The 20,466-nt window shown below is 34.7% G+C and overlaps 1 protein-coding gene across 1 annotated transcript; it reads left to right on the top strand.

The window, feature by feature from the left end:
* Window positions 1-502: 502 nt before the first annotated feature.
* On the top strand, window positions 503-19,510 carry LOC115220468 (TM2 domain-containing protein 3). The gene is made up of 5 exons (XM_029790597.2): window positions 503-698; window positions 5,395-5,633; window positions 8,794-8,953; window positions 15,321-15,396; window positions 19,010-19,510. The coding sequence occupies exons 1-5, from the start codon at window positions 572-574 to the stop codon at window positions 19,176-19,178; spliced, it is 771 nt and encodes a 256-aa protein (XP_029646457.1). The 5' UTR covers window positions 503-571; the 3' UTR covers window positions 19,179-19,510.
* The last annotated feature ends 956 nt before the right edge of the window (window positions 19,511-20,466 follow it).

Below are 20,466 nucleotides of genomic sequence, written 5' to 3'. Positions count from 1 at the left end.
AAAAGCAGATTGAGCCTATGCCATATCCAGTTGCGTCCCTTTACATTCGCCTCCTGTTTAATCTTGGGGTTCGCTGACTGTCCTCTGCCTCGAAATCTGTTACCTTATGCATAACTTACAAATCTTTTATGGTCCTTAATTGTAAAATAAAAACGAAATATACAAACAGAATTTGTACGATTTTTCTATTTACAAAATTATATTATTCATCAGCTTACGTTCGGGCTGGAGAATCTTACAAGGGACGTAATTCTGTTAAGTAACTAAATTCTCTGAAAGTACGCATACACATTGACGTTTCAAAAACATACACACAGATACATACATATATATATATATATATATATATATATATATATATATTATATATATATATATATATATATATATATGACTCGTTAAAAAATCTTTTGACTGAAATTTACAATTTCAACTCTTAAAGTAGGATCTAAAGAGATTTTAACGAACATATCGAAAATAGCTGGACATATTACAAGGAGGGATTGTTAGTGTTTTAACACCGCTTTCTCATTCAGTGTTCCTCAATGAGGGGTGAAACCCCGTTGCTAAAATGCGTTTGAGAATGTCAACTGACAGAATTTATCGCTTAAACTGGTCCCGAATCTCACTTCTCCTTCCTTTCTTCTCCTTTTTGTTTATTCTTACTCGTGGAGATAGTTCCAGTTCGTCAGTAGAGGGTAAGCTTTGTTTACTCTATGAAAAATAATCAGTTTTTAAGCAAGGCCCAAGTAACAAACAAGCAAAACAGTCCAACACAAAACACTTTTAATATTTATTGTGCTGTTGTAGTCTTGTAAATCAAGATCAGTTACACTCAGGGTCTTAAATGCGCACAACTACACTGACAAATAGTTATCTGCTTGAGTAAACCCGGGTAATACCTCATTTGCTGTTATTTTTTTTCCTAAACAATAAGGAAATAAAAGCATACCTGCAGAAGTGTGGTACTCCGAATAGCGTGAAAATTATGAGGAAACATTTGACTTATGTGAATTACCCGAAACTCCTACCCCACACCTTCTGAAAAAATTTGTAGAAAATTTCATGATGAAAATATCGATTTTTCGGCGAAAGTAAAGAATACGCACACCCGGGGTTTAGGGTTAGTTTTAGGGTCAGGGTTTTTGTTGCTCCGAAAACGGGTGGTGTGCGTATTCTTTACTTCAGCAGATTTTTCTGAAAGTTATGAGGAAACAAAGTAGGTATGGAGGTTGGTTACACTTGTGTAGGTATCCTGAAATAAAATAATACATTATGATTAAGTTATTTAACCATTACAAGCCAAACAAGGAAGCCCTGATCAACTTGGAGTAACTGCCAAATCTATCTTTAATCACTTCTTACAGTTAAGAAAATAAGCGCAACCTTAAATCGTAGGTCTACTCGACCAAAGTTGGAGCTAAACAACTCAATCTTCAGAATCCTAACTTGTTTTACCCACATGCTAGTGTTGGCAAACTAAATAGTATTGTAACTTAGAATGATTCATTTACACCCCTTTTCATGTCCGCAAAGATCTTTCCTACTCTAGCATCTTTTGTTTTGTTCTATGCAAATGTCGCATTCAACAGGATATGAAAAAGTAAATGAATAAAAATTCTGTACGGAGATTGCCGAAGATTTAGACCGTCGTTTCGACAAAACGTTGCCTTTTTTAAAGTATCGTAAGGTACATCTATCGCCGACTTTCATACTTAGCTCGTTTCTTATCTGAGTGTTTTGTTACAACTGTATGGAAGGCCATTATCTGTTCCTATGTGATAGACGCGGTTTAATACCACCTATCCTCCTGTCTACCTTCTTGCAAGTATTCAGATCACGTCTCCACACTGAAAATTCAGTAATTGATTCGAAATATTCGTTTATTATCAAAAATATAAAAGGATAATCTAGGAAAAATAATTGTAAAATGCTTAAAAGCACATTTTTTTTTTACATAGAAAACTCATGCTTTGATTCGTAGTTTCCTCGTCTGTGGCTTGGGGTGACCAGAGGTTTGGTCTTACCCAGGATCGCATCGTAGCCACAAGATAGTAAATATAAAGACATAATTCTAATGAGTTGGATGGCGTGTTTCTTGAACAGAAAACTTAACTAACACCTTTACAGTATTCAGTTATTATATTTGGATGAATGGTGGTAACATTTAAGTAATTCCAAATCAAATAGTTTGATGTACATTCCTCTATTTTCTGAGTTTAAAATTTCTTTGTCTTTCGTCCTTCGGTTGTCAGCAAAAAATAATATTAGGGTAATTTTGCAGTTTAGTTATATAAAAAAGTAAATAAAAATTAAGGGGAGAGAAGTAGTAAAAGAAGCAGCTTTGGCGACGCACCGGGAAGTGAACAAATGTATCCATTTTCTCTGTGGAATTAGGCCAGAGAAACTCATGTAGCTACGAAACAAACAATTCGTACGATGTCCCAAACTGTCGTCTCAACTTCCGTTTCACCCGCATCCATGTATTTTCCAAATTTTGTGTGTGGACGTCTTGATAATAAGGATTAACAAAATGTTGGTGTACAATCACCTCATGCGTGGAGGCACCACCATTGAGGATAGCAATGTTATTATATACTCGCCATCCATCACTGACTATGTGACACTAGGCAAAAATCCACCTTTGTATCAGCTCAGTTAAAGTTTCTTCTGTGCGGTCAGGTACTTCGACCAAAAAACACTTTCTTGAGGCTATCTTTATGCCACCGAATACCCAATGACCCGTTGCTTCTTTTACTACTTATTTCCCCCTTAATTTTTATTTACTTTTTTTATATAACTAAACTGAACAATTACCAAATATCTAAATAATATCAGTATCAATCTGTTAATGCTAGTGACACTCATTGGTGGTTGCTAAAAATGAATCGATATAGAATTCTATGGAATTGGTCCTCTTCCCCTCACTGTCTACTAAGTACTACACTTCTTTCTAGCTTCTATCTTTTACTTGTTTCAGTCATTTGATTGCAGCCATGCCTTTAGTTTAGCAAGTCGACCCCTGGGCTTGTTCTTTGTAAGCCTGGTACTAATTCTGTTGGTGCCTTTTGCCGAACCGCTAGTTTGCAGGGACGTAAACACACCAGCATCGGCTGTCAAGCGATGTTGGGGAGACAAACACACACACACACATATATATATATGACGGGCTTCTTTCAGTTTCTAAATATCTTTGGTCAGCCCAAGGCTATAGTAGAAGACACTTGCCCAAGGTGCCACGCAGTAGGACTGAACCTAGAACTATGTAGTTAGTAAGCAAGCTACTTTATTTCAAAATTTTGCCATAAAGGCATAACATAGAGGGGACACTACAAAACATGTGGGGACATATAACAATTAAAAATATATAAAAATAAAATATGATACTATGAATGACACATGAAAATAAACATGAAAAAATAAAATCAAAATATTAAAGTTATGATAGCATGAATGATATCGTGAAAATGTAAATATGAAAAGTGTGTTACTCACCCCACACTAACACCACTTGCCACCTCTGAGTCCTGAGTCCTCTTTAGTTTCTAGTCCAGTCCTTCTTTTTCCACTTTCCCCATTGCTGAGTGACAACACTCTCTCCTCCATGTAGATGTAAGCTTTTTGGAGCCAATACTGAGATCCAAACAACCATAATGGTGAAATATATGTAGGAACAAATGATATAAACCTGTCCTAATTTCTCCTACATTTGCTTTGTATATCACAATTAGTAATACTACTAAGTATAGTACTTAACCAGTATACTGAGAACAGACTGGATGATGATAATCTACATGGAGCTCTAAATTCAACAGTAGCAATTGTGCATATATTTGTACATCCAAGATATACTATACACAGTATATGTGTATGCGTGTGTACACACACAGACATGCATGCAAGACTAAGTGTGTATATGATTATCACTTAACACCTGTCTTCCATACTAGGATGGGCTGGATGGCTGAACAAGATCCATTGAGCTAGAGGACTATATTTAACTCCAATGACTGTTTGGCATGTTTTCTACAGCTAGATGCTCTTCCTAGCACCAACCACTTTGCAAAGTGTAATGAGTACAGCACTAATAAGATTGCCAAGTAATTCGCATGACAAAGAAAAAGGCCTTGAGTGAGGGAGGTGGAATATGCCAGGTATTGAGAAGCTAATGTATAATAGAAGAACAAGAACCGATGTCTCACTACATAAGGAGATACATGGTTACCCCACATTATGATATAGTGGTGACAAGATATCATGCCCCTTTCTTTTCAGAATCCCTAAATGCAATTGTACCATTATCCACAGCATACATTTCTCAGTGTCTTGCAGTCTAGAACATCAACATTGGAAAATCTCTGCCTTTCTGCTCTTCTCCTCTCTTAATAAACATGAACTGCATTTGATCTAAGCTTATTGTTTTCCTAATTAATTAGTTGTGTTACAACTCATTTTCTTTTTTACTCTTATAACTTGATCCATCTGATTGATGCCTTTGTACCAGCTTCTTTCTAGAGTGCGGTACTCAGCTGGGATCCATATGACCCTTGCAGTCCATATAAGATTTTATTAAAATTTACATGCAATAAATTGGTTATACACAAAATATTTTAACAATTTTGTTTATATTATTCCTAATAATATTTAATTATAAAAATATATTAATTTTTTTAAACATCAAATGACTATGAGGTTCCATTCAAGTGAAACAGAAATGAATCGGGTAATCAGGAAAAAAAAAATGATGGTTGAGAACCACTGTTCTTGGGCATCTCCTTTGCTCTTGTAACAGTTGGTTACAATACTGCTACATCAGCCATTGGGTATGACACCTGTCTCTATAACCTGATTGATTAATACATGTCTTACTTTGCCAGATATTTTCAGTATCTCAGGAGTATTCTTGATGATCCAGCTGCTTTCCTCCCCTCCCTCCATAGCCTTCATCACTCTTAGTGTATTATTGTTAACTTTAACAGCTAGTCTCTCTTTCTCGCTCTCTCTCTCTCTCTCTCTCTCTCTGGCTTATTTGGGGTTGTCCCTCTCTCTTACACTTTCTTTTCCTTCAATAACCTTTCATAGTTATATTTCTATTAATGATTTAACAAATGAAAATCAGACTATGAGGGAGAGGCTATTTCTGTGGAGATAAGCCATTGTGAAATAAGGAAAGTGAAAACAATGAGTGTGAATTCATGCATAAAAGAGAGATGTGGGATATTGTTTTGAAACATGTTATTCAAATGGCTCTGTTTGTCTACCTGTGGGCATAGTGACTTTTAAATAGATTTTTAAAGATAGTTATTAACAGTTTGGCTAATTTACATATTCCCTTCTAGTTATCATTTTAGTTGTACATTTTAAAAATTGTTTCCAAATTTATTTTTAATACAGTCCCGAGCTCCAGTCGAGATGGCCTGAGCACTCCAGGAACACAGTCTACTTCAAGCACAAACTCTAGCAAAGGACAAACAGATAATGGAGTAACAGAATCATACATTCATCAGTGCCCTAGCTTGACCATGTGTCAGGATCTGGGACCAGACTGCATCACTTGTAATTTCAGTAGTTCATGTATTTATGGCCAAATTCACACAGTGACCTGCAAAGCTAAGCAGTTCATTAATTGTACGGTAATGTAATTTGGTGTATTTATATTCTACTGGTATCCTTTTCCTTTTTTGATATTGTTATTACTATTGAGTGAGAGAACAGTGCATGCCATCAAAGTGACACTGGGGTAAAATATACGAAGCCCATTATACCCATCATGACTATTTGTCTGATAAGGGTACACCAGGCACATGCATCACAACCATTATTATTATTATTGAGTGAGAGAGCAGTGCATGCCATCAAAGTGACACTGGGGTAAAATATACAAAGCCCAGCATACCCATCATGACTACCCGTCTGATAAGGGTACACTAGGTACACGCATCACAACCATATGTGCGCGACATGGTGATCTTATATCAAAATAAACAGCGCATGACCTTGCAGGTGGGGCCCAGTTAGAATTTTCTTCAGGTCGAGTAGCCTATCCTGCTCAAAAGGTCCCTGAATAAGGGTTGCTTTAGGATGATGAACGAAACACCCATGTTTCCAAAGGTGAATTATTCAGACCTCTAAGAATCCCTCTCAACACATGGCTATGATGCTCCCCCACTACTTCTGCTCGTGATCAGGGATGCACATATCGTCAGCCACTAAGGAACATGCTCAACTGGTTAAGGTCAAACAACTGACAAGTAAATCTGTGGTATTGAGCAGAATATTTGCTGTAGACCATCTTTTATACCAAGACAAAACAATGTACATGATAACACTTCCAATCAGTTAAGATCAGAAGCCATGAGAGCCACTGCCTGGTTACTGCATGAGGGTATTATTATTATTATTATTATTATTATTATTATTATTATTATTGTTATTATTGTTGTTGCTGCTGCTGTGAGCTGGCAGAATTGTTAGCACACCAGGCAAAATGCTTAGCAGTAATTTGTCTGCTGCTACATTCTGAGTTCAACCCCCCTCCAAATTTCAGGCCTTGTGCCTATAATAGAAAGCATTATTATTATTATTATTGTTAAATCAGCCAGCTGGCAGAATCATTAATGTGCCAGGCAAAATGATGCTTAGTAGTATTTCATCCCTCATCATATTCTAAGTTCAAATTCTGCCGAGGCAGACTTTGCTTTTCATCCTTTCGGGGTCGATAAAATAAGTACCAGTTGATCCCTGGGACCAATGTGGGACCAACTGACAAGCAAATCTCTGGTATTGAGCAGAATATTTGCTGTTGCCCATCTTTTATACCAAGACAAAACAATGTACATGATAACACTTCCAATCAGTTGAGATCTGAAGACAGTGAGATGACACAATCATTAGCACACTGGGCAAAATGCTTAGCAGTATTTTGTCTGTCTTCATTGTTCTGAGTTCAAATTCTGCTGAGGTTGACTTTGCCTTTCATCCTAAATTATGTACCAGCTGAGTATTGGGGTCAATGTTATCGACTTAACCCCTCCCACCAAATTTCTAGCTTTGTGCCTATAGTAGAAAGGATTATTAAGGTGCTGGCAGAATCGTTAGCATGCCAGGCAAAATGTTTAATGCCATTTCATCCGTCTTTACATTCTGAGTTCAGATTCCATTGAGGTCAACTTTGCTTTTCATCCTTTTGGGGTCGATAAATTTTGTAACTGAAACACTGGGGTCGATGTAATCAACTATCCTCTCCCTGCAAATTTCAGGCCTTTTACGTGTAATAAAAAGGGTTATCATCATCATCATCATTGCTATTAAATCATAAAATTAAGGCAGGTCAGTCTTTTATTTTAACCATGAACTTAATTTGACTCAAGATGGAAAAAGATAAAAATTGAAAAGGAATAATTACAGTGTGGATAAGAGATTACGTTGTTAGTGTGCATTCCACTGCAAACATTGTGTTCTTGGTCAAGATACTTAACCATACTGGCTTAAGCCTTTATGGTTATTTATGAAGTCTTTGCTAAAGAAAACAGTAACTTATTTACCTTGTTTTAAGCTATATCATTGAAGAGAAAGAAGTTCATCTCTGGTCATGGATAGATGTACTATTTATGTTTTACTGAGGGTTTTCTAATTTTGTAGATTTGAAGTTGTTTGTGTTAAAGGAGCTTCTACACAATTAATTAACAAACTCAACGTAATGATCAAATCTTATTTAATTAATTATCTACTGCCTTTCAAATGAAGGCTACATATTTTAAACTAAGTCTCAGTATCTAAACGTAGCATATCCACAAAAATGGAATAACTTCTGATTGAGAAACTGATTTAATACTTTGGTTGGCTGCTGTCTACTAAAATTATTGAATAACAAAACAAACTCTTAAACTACAATCACCTATCTGTTATGTCGCATAAAAGAGATGAGTTTGCTGGTCATAGTAGCTCTCTCCTCTCTTATTTCATTTATAACAGTCACCAAAACACTGCAGCAAGCAAAGTACTTTGCTACAATTGCTATCAACTTCCTAAACCTTGACCATGTTAAAACATAAATATGTTTAACAGTCGGATGGGGATTTTGAAGACATATTTAGATGTGTGATGGCATTAAGTGGTTGAGGCATAGAGCTTTCAGGTAGGAAACTAGTTCACAACAAGTAACATTCCAAAATAATCTGGTTGTAGATAACATGAATTAATACGTAGAATTAAGAATACTCCCATGTTAAATTGCCTGCCACCATCTCTTCGTCCACAGACATATATATATTAAAATAATAAAAAATACAATTTTTTCATGGCCGTTGCCAGTACCGCCTGACTGGCCCTTGTGCCGGTGGTACGTAAAAGCACTCTCAGAGTGGTTGGCGTTAGGAAGGGCATCCAGCTGTAGAAACTCTGCCAGATCAAGATTGGAGCCTGGTGCAGCCATCTGGTTCGCCAGTCCTCAGTCAAATCGTCCAACCCATGCTAGCATGGAAAGCGGATGTTAAACGATGATGATGATGTTTGTTTTTATGTTCAATTATAATTAATCTGATGGGTTACTCTATATTTTTGTCAAGTACAAATTTATTAGTCTTCTACAAAAATGTTGTTGACAGTGACTTCAGAGTTTCGGCCAGCTAAGGCATCATTGGATTGCAGACCAATTATGGCTTGTCTGGCTGAAATTTTGAAGTCACTGTCAACAACATTTTTGTAGAAGAATAATGTATATATAATGTATCCTATTTTATAAACTTATACATTGTTTTCTTAATATTAAACTTTATATTTCTATTTTCAAAGGGTCCAGAAAAATTTGAAAGGCAGTTAGAATGTAGGTTTTGTTACCAGCTGGATCCATCGAACTATACTTGCAATTCCTCGACTTCTTGCCGAGTTGTTGCAGCACCAAGACAGAAGTATGTTTCAACGTGTAAAGTTAAAGAGCCAGTAATGTGCTTAGGTGAGTTTTAAGTTTAATTATCAAAACTTAACAAATGTACAGGACACTGTGTGTCAGTTGGGACTTAAAATGAATGAATGAACAAATCCTGTCGTTCATATGCAATGCTATATTGATACAAGACTTTTCTTTCTGCTTGTTCCTTTTTTTCGTTTCTCCTCTTTTTTGTCATTTTTGACTTGTATTTTGCTATAACTTGCACAAGTTAAATACATTTCCGAGATACTTTCAGTCCTGTATTTTCTTATCTATGAGATTGACCATTGCCATATTCAACAAGTTATGTCCAAATGATTCTAGTCTGGCACTAGCACATGTACCCTCTTATAGCAAGTCTTGGCACTTTTCACTCAGTATAGATCTTTCATCCACTTTATATGCCTATTACCAATGCCCACTATGCCAATACTTTGGATGTTGTCCAACCATATCATCTCTTAATTCATGTCCAATTTTTTTTGTAAGTTTCTCAAATCATCTTCCCACCTGACTGGAGGTCTTCCAAGTGGTCTCTTCCATTCCTATGTGTATCACTCGGAAACTACATGGGTCCACCAATTGCCGGTGAACCTTGTGACATGACCAGCCCATTGTAGCTTTACCTGGTGGTATTGTGTGACAATGTCCTTTACTCCAGTTTTATCCCTGATCTCCTCTTTCTGAATGTGATCTCTTAGCAAGATTCCCAACATCGAACTTTCCATATCTCTCTGCGCCAAAAGCAGATGTTCTCTTTGCATCAAGGCCCAAGTCTCACATGCATATAGCATCAAAAGCAGTAATTTTTAATTTATCTTTCAAACAAATAATATTTTATAGTATTACTTCAAATTTAAAGAAAAAACTACTATTCGATATGTTATACAGAATTCAAATTTTATATCTCTGAAGAGCAGAAGAGTTGTCTATAAATGCTTATCAATATAGGATTTCATTATAGGGACAGCACTTCTGTGAAACGATCGTAAGATGCTTTAAATACTTAATTCAAAACTTTTAAACTGTCATATACATTATATATTTATACTTATACATATTTACATATATTTTTATACATAGTTATATTTATTTATATATATTTTTAATACAACGATTATTTTTCACACGTATATATCTTTCTGAGGAGTTTTGATATTGATTTCCTAATATTAATAATAATATATTATTAAAAAAAAAAAAAATATATATATATATATATATATATATATATATATATAAAATTTATTATAATTATAAACATAATTATAATTAAGGTTTAGCAAAATTGCTTCACCACATACCGAAATTTAGAAATAGCAGTTAAATACTATTCTGCTACCATAAGATATCTCCCAGACAGCAATACTCTCAACTCATACAGGCAAAGAGGGAAAATAACGAATCCACCCGGCTTTGATTAACTATATACGCGTTTCTGGATTAAAGATATATAAAATAACTCATACCTTATTTCCATCATCAGTATAGGATTTCAGTTATAAATTTGAGAGCACTAGTAATCAAGATATTTATTTGACCGAGCGCCATCAAACAAAATTAACATCCAAAAAACCAGTATTCTGAATTCATGCAGACGAGTTAGGGCTTGCACCTTCTCCCAATCACCCATGTGCGTTACGAGTAATCCCACAGAAACTGCAGTTTACTATCAGGGAGAGAATTATATCAATAATAATAAAGGGTAATATTAATTAATCAATTTATAATTGATAATCTTACCAAGTAGTTTGGTATGTTAAAAGAACCATTATTGGTAAACTTATACAAAAATTATTATAATTATAAACATAATTATAATTAGGGTTTAGCAAAATTGCTTCACCACATACCGAAATTTAGAAATAGCAGTTAAATACAATTATTATTGATAATTTATATATACAAATAATGTATTGTCTAGCAAAATTAATTCTCAAATTAAATTATATGTAATACGTTAAATCCCTTTATAAAAATAATAATAAAGCATTCTAAATAAATAGATATCATAATTAATAACTATCATAACTTATAACTATCAATAAAATATATATAAAAATAATAATATTTCAACAGCAATAATAATCAAACCCAATATAATTCAAAAGCCAAATAATATTTATAAGCAAAAACCGTTACTTAGCTTGTCCGATGAAAATAATATAATTGAATTTTAAACGTAAAAAAATATATAGGTCTTAGTGTTTATAAAGAGATTTAACGTATTACATATAATTTAATTTGAGAATTAATTTTGTTAGACAATACATTATTTAATAATTAGGTGGTATATTTATCAAGTAGTATTACATTTAAGTAAATTAGTTTTTATATTAATTGATATTTTGGTCAACTGTATTATTGAGTTATATATTAAATCTATAGATACTACATATATATTAATTGTATAGTTAGTTTATATAATGGGTGTGTCTATATTTGAACCATTTCATATTTTTGATTCCAGTATTTATGGCTTGTACTAGCATTATGTATATTAATTAATATTAAGGTTTTTAGTATTAATTGCTTAATGGGTATTAAACTTTATTTGGATGTTTATTAAATTAATATATTAATTAATAATTTGATTTAATGTATATAGTTTAAAGTGTTGTATTTAGTTTTCACTTAATTTATATTTTGTATCTGATATATATATATATATATATATATATATAATATATTATATATATATAATATATATATATATATATATATATATATATATATATATAATATATATATATATATATATATATATATATATATATATATATATATATATATATAATATATTATATATATATATATATATATATATATATATATATATATATATATATATATATATATATATATATATATATATATATATATTATATATATATATATATATATATAGATAGATAGATATATAGATATCTATTTTAAAGAATATATTTATATTTTATAAGATTATTTACATATATTTATTAATGAATTATTTTATTATTGTAGTTATCCTGATGAGTACCTGATAAGTAGCTATATTTATATTGAAGTGATTTTACTACTACTACTAATATTTTTACTATAATCATTTCTTAGATATAGCCACGAAACACGTGTCATTATTCTACCAAATATATACGTTTTATTTATTATTTTGCACATTACTTAATCATCATTATATTTTTTATCTTATATTTAAACTTTCTATTATATGTAATTTTCTAGATGGTGCAATTTAATTTTTCATTTTGAATTGATAAAAGGTGTTTTTTTTCTAGTTTATATATATATATATATCATATTTATGAATGTATGTATGTATGCGTTTGTTGTCTGTGTTAGTGTTTGTACCCTCTCCATTGCTTGACAACTGATGTTGGTGTATTTATGTTCCCATTGCTTAGCAATTCGGCAGAAAGAAACTGATGGAATAAGTACTAGGCTTACAGAGAATAAGTCCTGGGGTTCATTTATTCAACTAAAGGTTGTGCTCCAGCATGGCTGCAGTCAAATGACTGAAACAAGTAAAAGAGTAAAGACCAGTCATTTATTTAAACACTTCATACAAGATTTTCCGCAGGTATGCTGGCCAGGTACATGATGAACTATACTGAGCGGAAGATATATAAGATAGAAGCCAAATAGGTGTTGACTACCCAATACTTGGTATAGTTGATCCATTCATCATCATCATCATCATCATTTAACATCTGCTTTCCATGCTAGCATGGGTTGGACGATTTGACTGAGGTCTGGCAAACCAGACTCCAATCTGATCTGGCAGTTTCTACAGCTGAATGCCCTTCGAGAGTGTAGTGGGTGCTTTTACATGCCACCAGCATGAAGGCCAGTTTGGTGGTACTGGCAACAGCCACACTCAAATAGTGCTTTTTATGTGCCACCTGCACAGGAGCCAGTCCAGTGGCACTGGCACTGGCAACAACCTCACTTGAATGTTTTTTCACGTGCCACCAGCACAAGTGCTAGTAAGGCGACACAGTAACGATCATGCTCAACTGGTGTGTTTAACGTGCCATTGGCACAAAGGCCAGCTTGTTGCTCTGGCAACGATCTCACTCGTATGGTACTCTTAGCACTCCACTAGCATGGATGCCAGTCACCGACTTTGATTTCGACTTCAATTTCACTTGCCCCAACTGGTCTTCATAAGCAGAGTTTAGTGTCCAATGAAGAAAAGGCACGCATAAGTGGACGGGTTACACTTCTAGCATAGGCCACACTTGTTCTTGCCGAGTCTTCTGCAGCACAGCATATTTCCAGAGGTCCCGGTCACTAGTCATTGCCTCGGTGAGGCCCAATGTTTGAAGGTCATGCTTCACCACCTCATCCCAGGTCTTCCTGGGTCTACCTCTTCCACAGGTTCCCTCAACTGCTAGGGTGTGGCACTTTTTCATACAGCTATCCACATCCATTCTCGCCACATCACTATACCAGTGCAGTCGTCTCTCTTGCACATCACATCTGATGCTTCTTAGGTCCAACCTTTCTCTCAGGGCACTAACACTCTGTCGAGTATACACACTGACATTACACATCCATCGGAGCATACTGGCTTCATTTCTTGCGAGCTTACGCATATCCTCAGCAGTCAAGGCCCATGTTTCACTGCCATGTAGCATGGCTGTTCATACACATGCGTCGTACAGTCTATCTTTTACTCTGAGTGAGAGGCCCTTTATCACCAGCAGAGGTAAGAGCTCTCTGAACTTAGCCCAGGCTATTCTTATTCTAGCAGCTACACTTTCAGTGCACCCTCCCCCTCTACTGACTTGGTCACCTAGGTAACGGAAGCTATCAACTACTTGTAGTTTTTCTCCCTGGAATGTGGCGGAAGTTGTTCTCTGCGCATTTTCAGTGTTTATTGCTCCCGAGCATCTGCCACATACAAAAGCTATCCTCCCAGTTAGCCTCCCTTTGATATTGCTGCACCTCTTATGTGTCCATAGCTTACACTGAGTACATCTTATACAGTTTCTACCTACGCCTTTTCTGCAGATCGAGCAGGGCCATCTACCTGAAGGGATTTGTGGTTTGCCTGCTTGACAAATATATTCAGAAACCAGCATTGAAATCTGCCAGTAATTGTTTATTACTACCAGAGAGTCAGTGATATGGTGTATTACAATTGCCTGACATGGGAGAGATTAGTGTTTGAGAGCAAATGTGAAGAACGATGGTGCTGAAAGTTGATTAGCTGAAAGTTAATTAGCTGGTGGATTTCCACCATAAAGGGATTTTTACAAGAATGAGATGTCAGTAGCAATATTCCTTGAAGAGAAAAAAAAAAAACGATACAGAATGACCCATGAGTTTGGGGATGTTAAAAGGATCCAATAGTCTATTGCTGATTTGAAAGTATGGGAAGAAAACCATTATTAGCTAGACATTATTTTGCCAGCCAAGAATGACACAAACCCATGTCATGATATCAAAAGATATGCAAAAACTGTATAGATAAGACGGAGAATGGAAAAAGCAGCAGGAATTTTTTGCTCTCAGAAAAAAATTACTTGATCTAAAGATGAATGATGTCTATATTTCTTGGCAGGGAGCAAAACGAAAATAAATTGCAAATAGTCACAAGGATGACCACTGAAATGAAAATCCATAGGAAAACAAATTTGGATTAATTGGAATTATTCACTGAAAATCTATTAAAAACCATAAAAGTTTAATTACAGTGGTTAGACATGTGATGAAGAGAGTTTGGTTCATCTAGGAAAATTGTGAGATATTGAACGGATTCGTTAATAGAAAGAAAATAAAAGGAAATCTAACAGAATCTAAAGAACAGAGGGAGGAAGTGACATCAAATTTTCTATAGGCTATGAAAGTAGACTTTCATCATATACTGAATAGATGTAGAATAGTTGCTATAAACGACCGTGTAAAATGTATAACTTGTAAAGAATCAGTTTAGTAGAGTATAAAATTAGATGGAAGAGAAGGATCATACTGTAAAATATAGAACTAAAACTGTTTTGGGCATATGTGGATCGTCTAGTGCCAGAAGATTTAATTTCTAGGGACACCCACCATAAACTGGTTTAGATTATTGATATGAACTGCTCCTGTAAGAAAAACAGTATACGAAGACAAGTACCATCAGATAGTCTTTCAGATGTGTGATAGTAAGAGAGGGTAGGATATAAAGATTTGTAACAATTGTAATATGTCATTTGGGTGAAGCACAACTGAGTAAATTGTTTTGTAGAAAATTGTGCTGTTTGAAAGTGAAATTCTGTTGAGATATTGAAAATTTATTTATTTTAGCAAATTATTGCTTGCCTAATAATGGTCAACTATTTAAAATAATAACCTTATTAATGGTGATTTATTGTCATTAACTTTTTTTAAACCTCTTTATTCTCAGGAAATCGCAGTTTTTACAAATACCGTTTGTGTAATTGGACCAGCGGTTACCGTTGGAGTGTAGCTCTCTTGTTAAGGTAAATCTCACTTTATGATTTCTGCCAGACTAACAAAACAAGCCTGTGTTCATTGATAACCTGTTCACTTTATGTTGTATCTTCAATACGTTTCTTTTAGATTTTACTTTGAAACTTTTAGGCTATAACCTACCAGTGTTTAACTATAAGCCAGCAGTAACTGAACCTAGTTGGTAGCCAAATGCCTACCGAATCTTTTGATACCTCATACATCAAAATCAGCAACTCGGTTTTGGAATGCATAAGGAACATATGCACACACATACAAACCCTCTTTTATAGATTCAGATAACTAATCCAGGAACCTTTTTGATACCACCTCGTATATTATTTATACTGACTTCATATCATGTCTCTCATTTTACATCAATTTCACAGTCTTCATATACTTCACTATACTGGATTTCCATTGTTATTCCTAATCTTTCGTTACTATTACTGAGATGTTAACATTTGCTGTATATTATTTATTTTAACCCTTCAGCATTCCAATTACTCTGTCAAATGTAATTCTTATTTATTCACATTGTTTTGAATTAATCATGCATTATCTCATAGCCTTGAGATTTTGATGATGATGATGATCATCATCATCATTTAATGTTCGCTTTCCATGTTGGACGGTTTAACTGAAAACTGGTAAGCCAGGCGGCTGCGCCAGGTTCCAATCTGATTTGACATAGTTTACTATGGCTGGATGCCCTTCCTAACACCAACCACTCCGAGAATGTAGTAGGCATATTTCACATGCCACCAGCATGGGTGCAATTGACCTGATACTGGTATCAGTCACGACTATGGTCTCACTTGACTTGACAGGTCAACACAAGCATGGTATATTGCCAAGGATCTTGGTCACCTGTCACTGCTTCCATGAGGCTTAATGCTTGAATGGTGCTTTTTACATGCCATTAGCATGGATGCCAGTCAGACGGCACTGGTATCGGCCACAACTATGATTTCACTCAGTTTGACAGGTCTTTACAAGCATAGAATATCACCCAACGATTGAAGGGTGCTTTTAACAGGCCAGTTATGCAACATTGGCATTGGGCTTGACTACGATTTCACTTGGCTTGATGTCACTGCCTCCATGAGGCCTGATATATGAATGGTGCATACATGCCAATCAGATGGCGCAGGCATCGGCCACGACTATGATCTCACAAGCACAGTATATCGCCCAACAATTGAAATATGCTTTTAACAGCCCAGTTACATGACACAAGCATCAACCACAGCTATGATCTCACTTGGCTTGATGAGTTTTCTCAAGTACGGCGTATCTGGCCAGTTTGAACATAAAAGTAGAAAATTTGGGCTGGACATTGCTGGTTTAAATGCTAAAGGGTTAATGTAGATAAAATGGGGAATAACTTTTAAGTATGGAGAATTGAATGAGCATTTTTAATCCAACTAAACAACGTGTGCTGCTGACCTGAAAATCACAATAAAAGAGCAGGTGTGATGGCTGTGGTACCATAGAAGCAAGGGACTAGTTTCTAATGGAAACTGTTCTTGGAGAATGAATTCATCAAGTGTCACTGTTAGTAAGATCATTCAGCCATGACACTCTCCCTCTTCTCTAATTACTTGTGGATTCTGATCTAACTATCACCTCTTTCTAAAAAGCAAACCACATATCCTATTATATTCTGAAACACAGATCTCAACCTTTATCCATTGCCACTTCTGTTTCCCTTATTATACTCTATATTCAATTTTCACTCTAAAACCTGGGGGTCTTCACATAGGTACACTGTTTCTGTCAGTCATTTCTCTCTCTTGAAACATAGCAACAAAGACTCCCAGTTATTCTGGCTCAAAGTCTTCCTCCAATTACATCTCTTTTTTTTATTTCTCACCAAACTATTCTCATTACCAATAACTTGTCCATTATATATCTTCATACTTTCAGGATATCTACCTCATGTCAGCCTTCCCCAAAGTTCTTGTTCTCAGTGTCTTCAATGCAACAACTCTACTTGGCTCTTATTGGAAATTGAATCTTTTGCAATCCTCAACTCTACATCTAACTAGTCACATCTACACTCATTCTTCTCAACTACAATAACACAAACATTTTCAATCTTTTTCTCACCTCTAAACCTAAAGTGACACTCTTTCTCTCTCTCTACATCTGTCTGGTCATATAACTACTACCTGGTCACTAGCACACATCTACACAGAATGCAAGACCGCATCCCAACTGTACCCAGTGTCAGCTGACAGAGAAACTACCAGTTCACTACTAAGTGGCTAATACTAAACACGATGTGTACAGAATTATCCCCCTTGGACTTATATAATACTTGCTTACGAACAGACTTCCAGTAAAAATATCTCCTACCTGATCTTCAATGAACAACGTTTAGATGAATTATTTTATTGGAATTTATCCTGAAAAAGTAGATATACCTAAATACACCCTCAAAATTTTATTACAAAATATACAATGATCCTGTTTAAATACGTGAGATTTCAGTGAGGTTCTCTTGTAAACTATAAGGAAATGTTTTTAAAATGTTTTGTTTTTAGTATATTTCCATAATTTTTTTCTGAAACAAGACACGACTTCCTAATTTCCTTTCCTAATTACAGGTTGCTATGACTTATCTAATTTATTCCCCCATTCTACCCTAATAATAAAATAGATTTAGGGCTTTTGGTCTTGAAGGAATTATTTTATTCATATCTATTCATGAACCTCTAACAGTTCACAAAGTACAAGCTTATTTGTATCACAGCATTCGCTGTTGTGATTCTATGCTAACTTTCATTGCATGTCTTTAACATTCTTACTCATTTCTGTTAATGTACAAAGTCTTGTTCGTTAAATTTCACTCCATTCTTCTGTTACTTCTCAAAGAGTCAGTGTTTACATCAAAGAAAAATAGTGACAAAATTCCAGAGATCAGGTGATTAGAATTGTTAGATAAGGACCTTCATTCTGCATTTGAAAACTTTTTAACAAGTATTCTCTGTAAAGCTCCCAGAACTTCTTCCCTGAATGAACCGACAGTTCATATTCATTGAAGTGTTTTACCAATAATAAGCATAACCTCAATAGAAGAGGAATTTCTTGTCTCTTAGATAAAGATTAAACCTTCTAATTAATCTCTGCTATGCATATTCTTTATGTTCATTTTTGTATTTGAAGACAACAAAATTTGTAAATTTCCAAGTGTGTATTTTACCAATTATCTGACATCTGTGAAACAGCTTAGAACTGAAAGTGAATATTGGAGAATCGAATAAATTAGCAAAGATGATGCTTTTTTTTCGCCCAAAGCCAGCTTTGATTAAATAGCCATTTGATTAAAGGCATTCCTGTCTTCTATTATTCAATATATTATATATATTTATAATAATAATACATTATTATTATCTAATGTGTCCTATTTCTTTAGAAGACAGGTACAATTTGAGGTGAATTTCACTGCTGTTTCTAGCAAGTTGAACAACTATGTAAAAGCAGAGGTTTGTCTGTTAGCTCATAGAAAATGATTTGACTGGTTACAGTAAAATTTGATGTCTATGTATGAGAATAAATGATTTGAAAATATACCTGCTGATTTAAATAAACCTTTTATTTATCTTTTTACTTTTGCAGCATTACTCTTGGTGGATTTGGTGTCGATCGATTTTACCTTGGTCTTTGGGAAGAAGGAATTGGCAAGTTATTCAGTTTTGGGGGTCTTGGTGTATGGACAATTATTGATGTTATTCTCATAGCCATTGGCTATATTGGTCCCGCTGATGGATCTCTCTATATATACTGATGTTTGTTTTTTATGTATTGTTGGAAGTCAGAATGTAATAAGGTGAATGTGTTGTGGATTACAAGCGAAGCAGTAAATCTTATGAAAGAACTGCTTACATTACAATGTTATAACTTTCTTGGGAAAAGTATGAATGCTGCCATTGTCCATGTGACATTTTACATGGTTAGATCCATCTTAAGTCCATTATGTGTGTGTTGTCATTGTACAGTTTGGCACCTGCATCATTTTGAGAAAGTTTTGTGCGTGTGTGAAATTTTGTTTAAATCAATTTTGGTGACTAACGAAACTTAATCATGAGTGTCCAGCCAATAAAATTATATAAATACAAATTAAATTTTTATGTTTTTTCTCTTTTGTTGGTTTCAGGGCTTTGCTTGTGCTGTGACCCTGCCTTCAGGGTTGTTTGTTATGTCAACCCCAGCTCTTATTTCACTCTGATACTTCTTTTATCAATCTCTGTTAAATAAAGAGACAAAGCTTATTTTACATTTGTCTGTCTGTCATGACATTTTATTTCGAGCGTAAATGCTTAAATGTTTTTTTGCTTACATATATATACATATGTGCACACACACACACACACACACACACACCTATACATCTGTATGCAAGCACAAATATACATGTACACTCATATGTTGGGCTTCTATAGAGCTTCCTTCTACTGAATACCAATCACAAACATTGGTCAACCCAAGGCTGCAGTGAAAGACACATACCCAAAATGCCTTATCATAGAATCAAACCTGGAATTCATAAATTGATCGAGTGTTCTTTTAACCCTGAGAAAGATTGGTCAGTTGTCACCCGTTTGGTTATGTTTTTGTTAATACTACCAGCCACTAACGCAGCAACTCTAAAACCTGGGGGTCTTCACATAGGTACACTGTTTCTGTCAGTCATTTCTCTCTCTTGAAACATAGCAACAAAGACTCCCAGTTATTCTGGCTCAAAGTCTTCCTCCAATTACATCTCTTTTTTTTATTTCTCACCAAACTATTCTCATTACCAATAACTTGTCCATTATATACCAGGCAAAATACTTAGCAGCATTTCATCGTCTTTACATTCTGAGTTCAAATTCCACTGAGGTCAACTTTGCTTATCATCCTTTTGGGTTGATAAAATAAGTACCAGCTGAGCACTGGAGTCAGTGTAACAGATTTACCCCAACCCTTGAACTTGCTGGCTTTGTGCCAGAGTTTGAAACCAAGTACTCCTTATATAGACAATATTTTTGCATGCATTAATGAACTGTGTTTCCTCCAATATATATTTACTAGTC

The sequence above is a fragment of the Octopus sinensis genome, linkage group LG16 (genome assembly GCF_006345805.1).
Source record: "Octopus sinensis linkage group LG16, ASM634580v1, whole genome shotgun sequence".
NCBI classification, from domain to species: Eukaryota; Metazoa; Mollusca; class Cephalopoda; order Octopoda; family Octopodidae; genus Octopus; species Octopus sinensis.
Note: the sequence above shows the minus strand (reverse complement) of the source record. Positions and strands in the feature narration are given on the sequence as shown.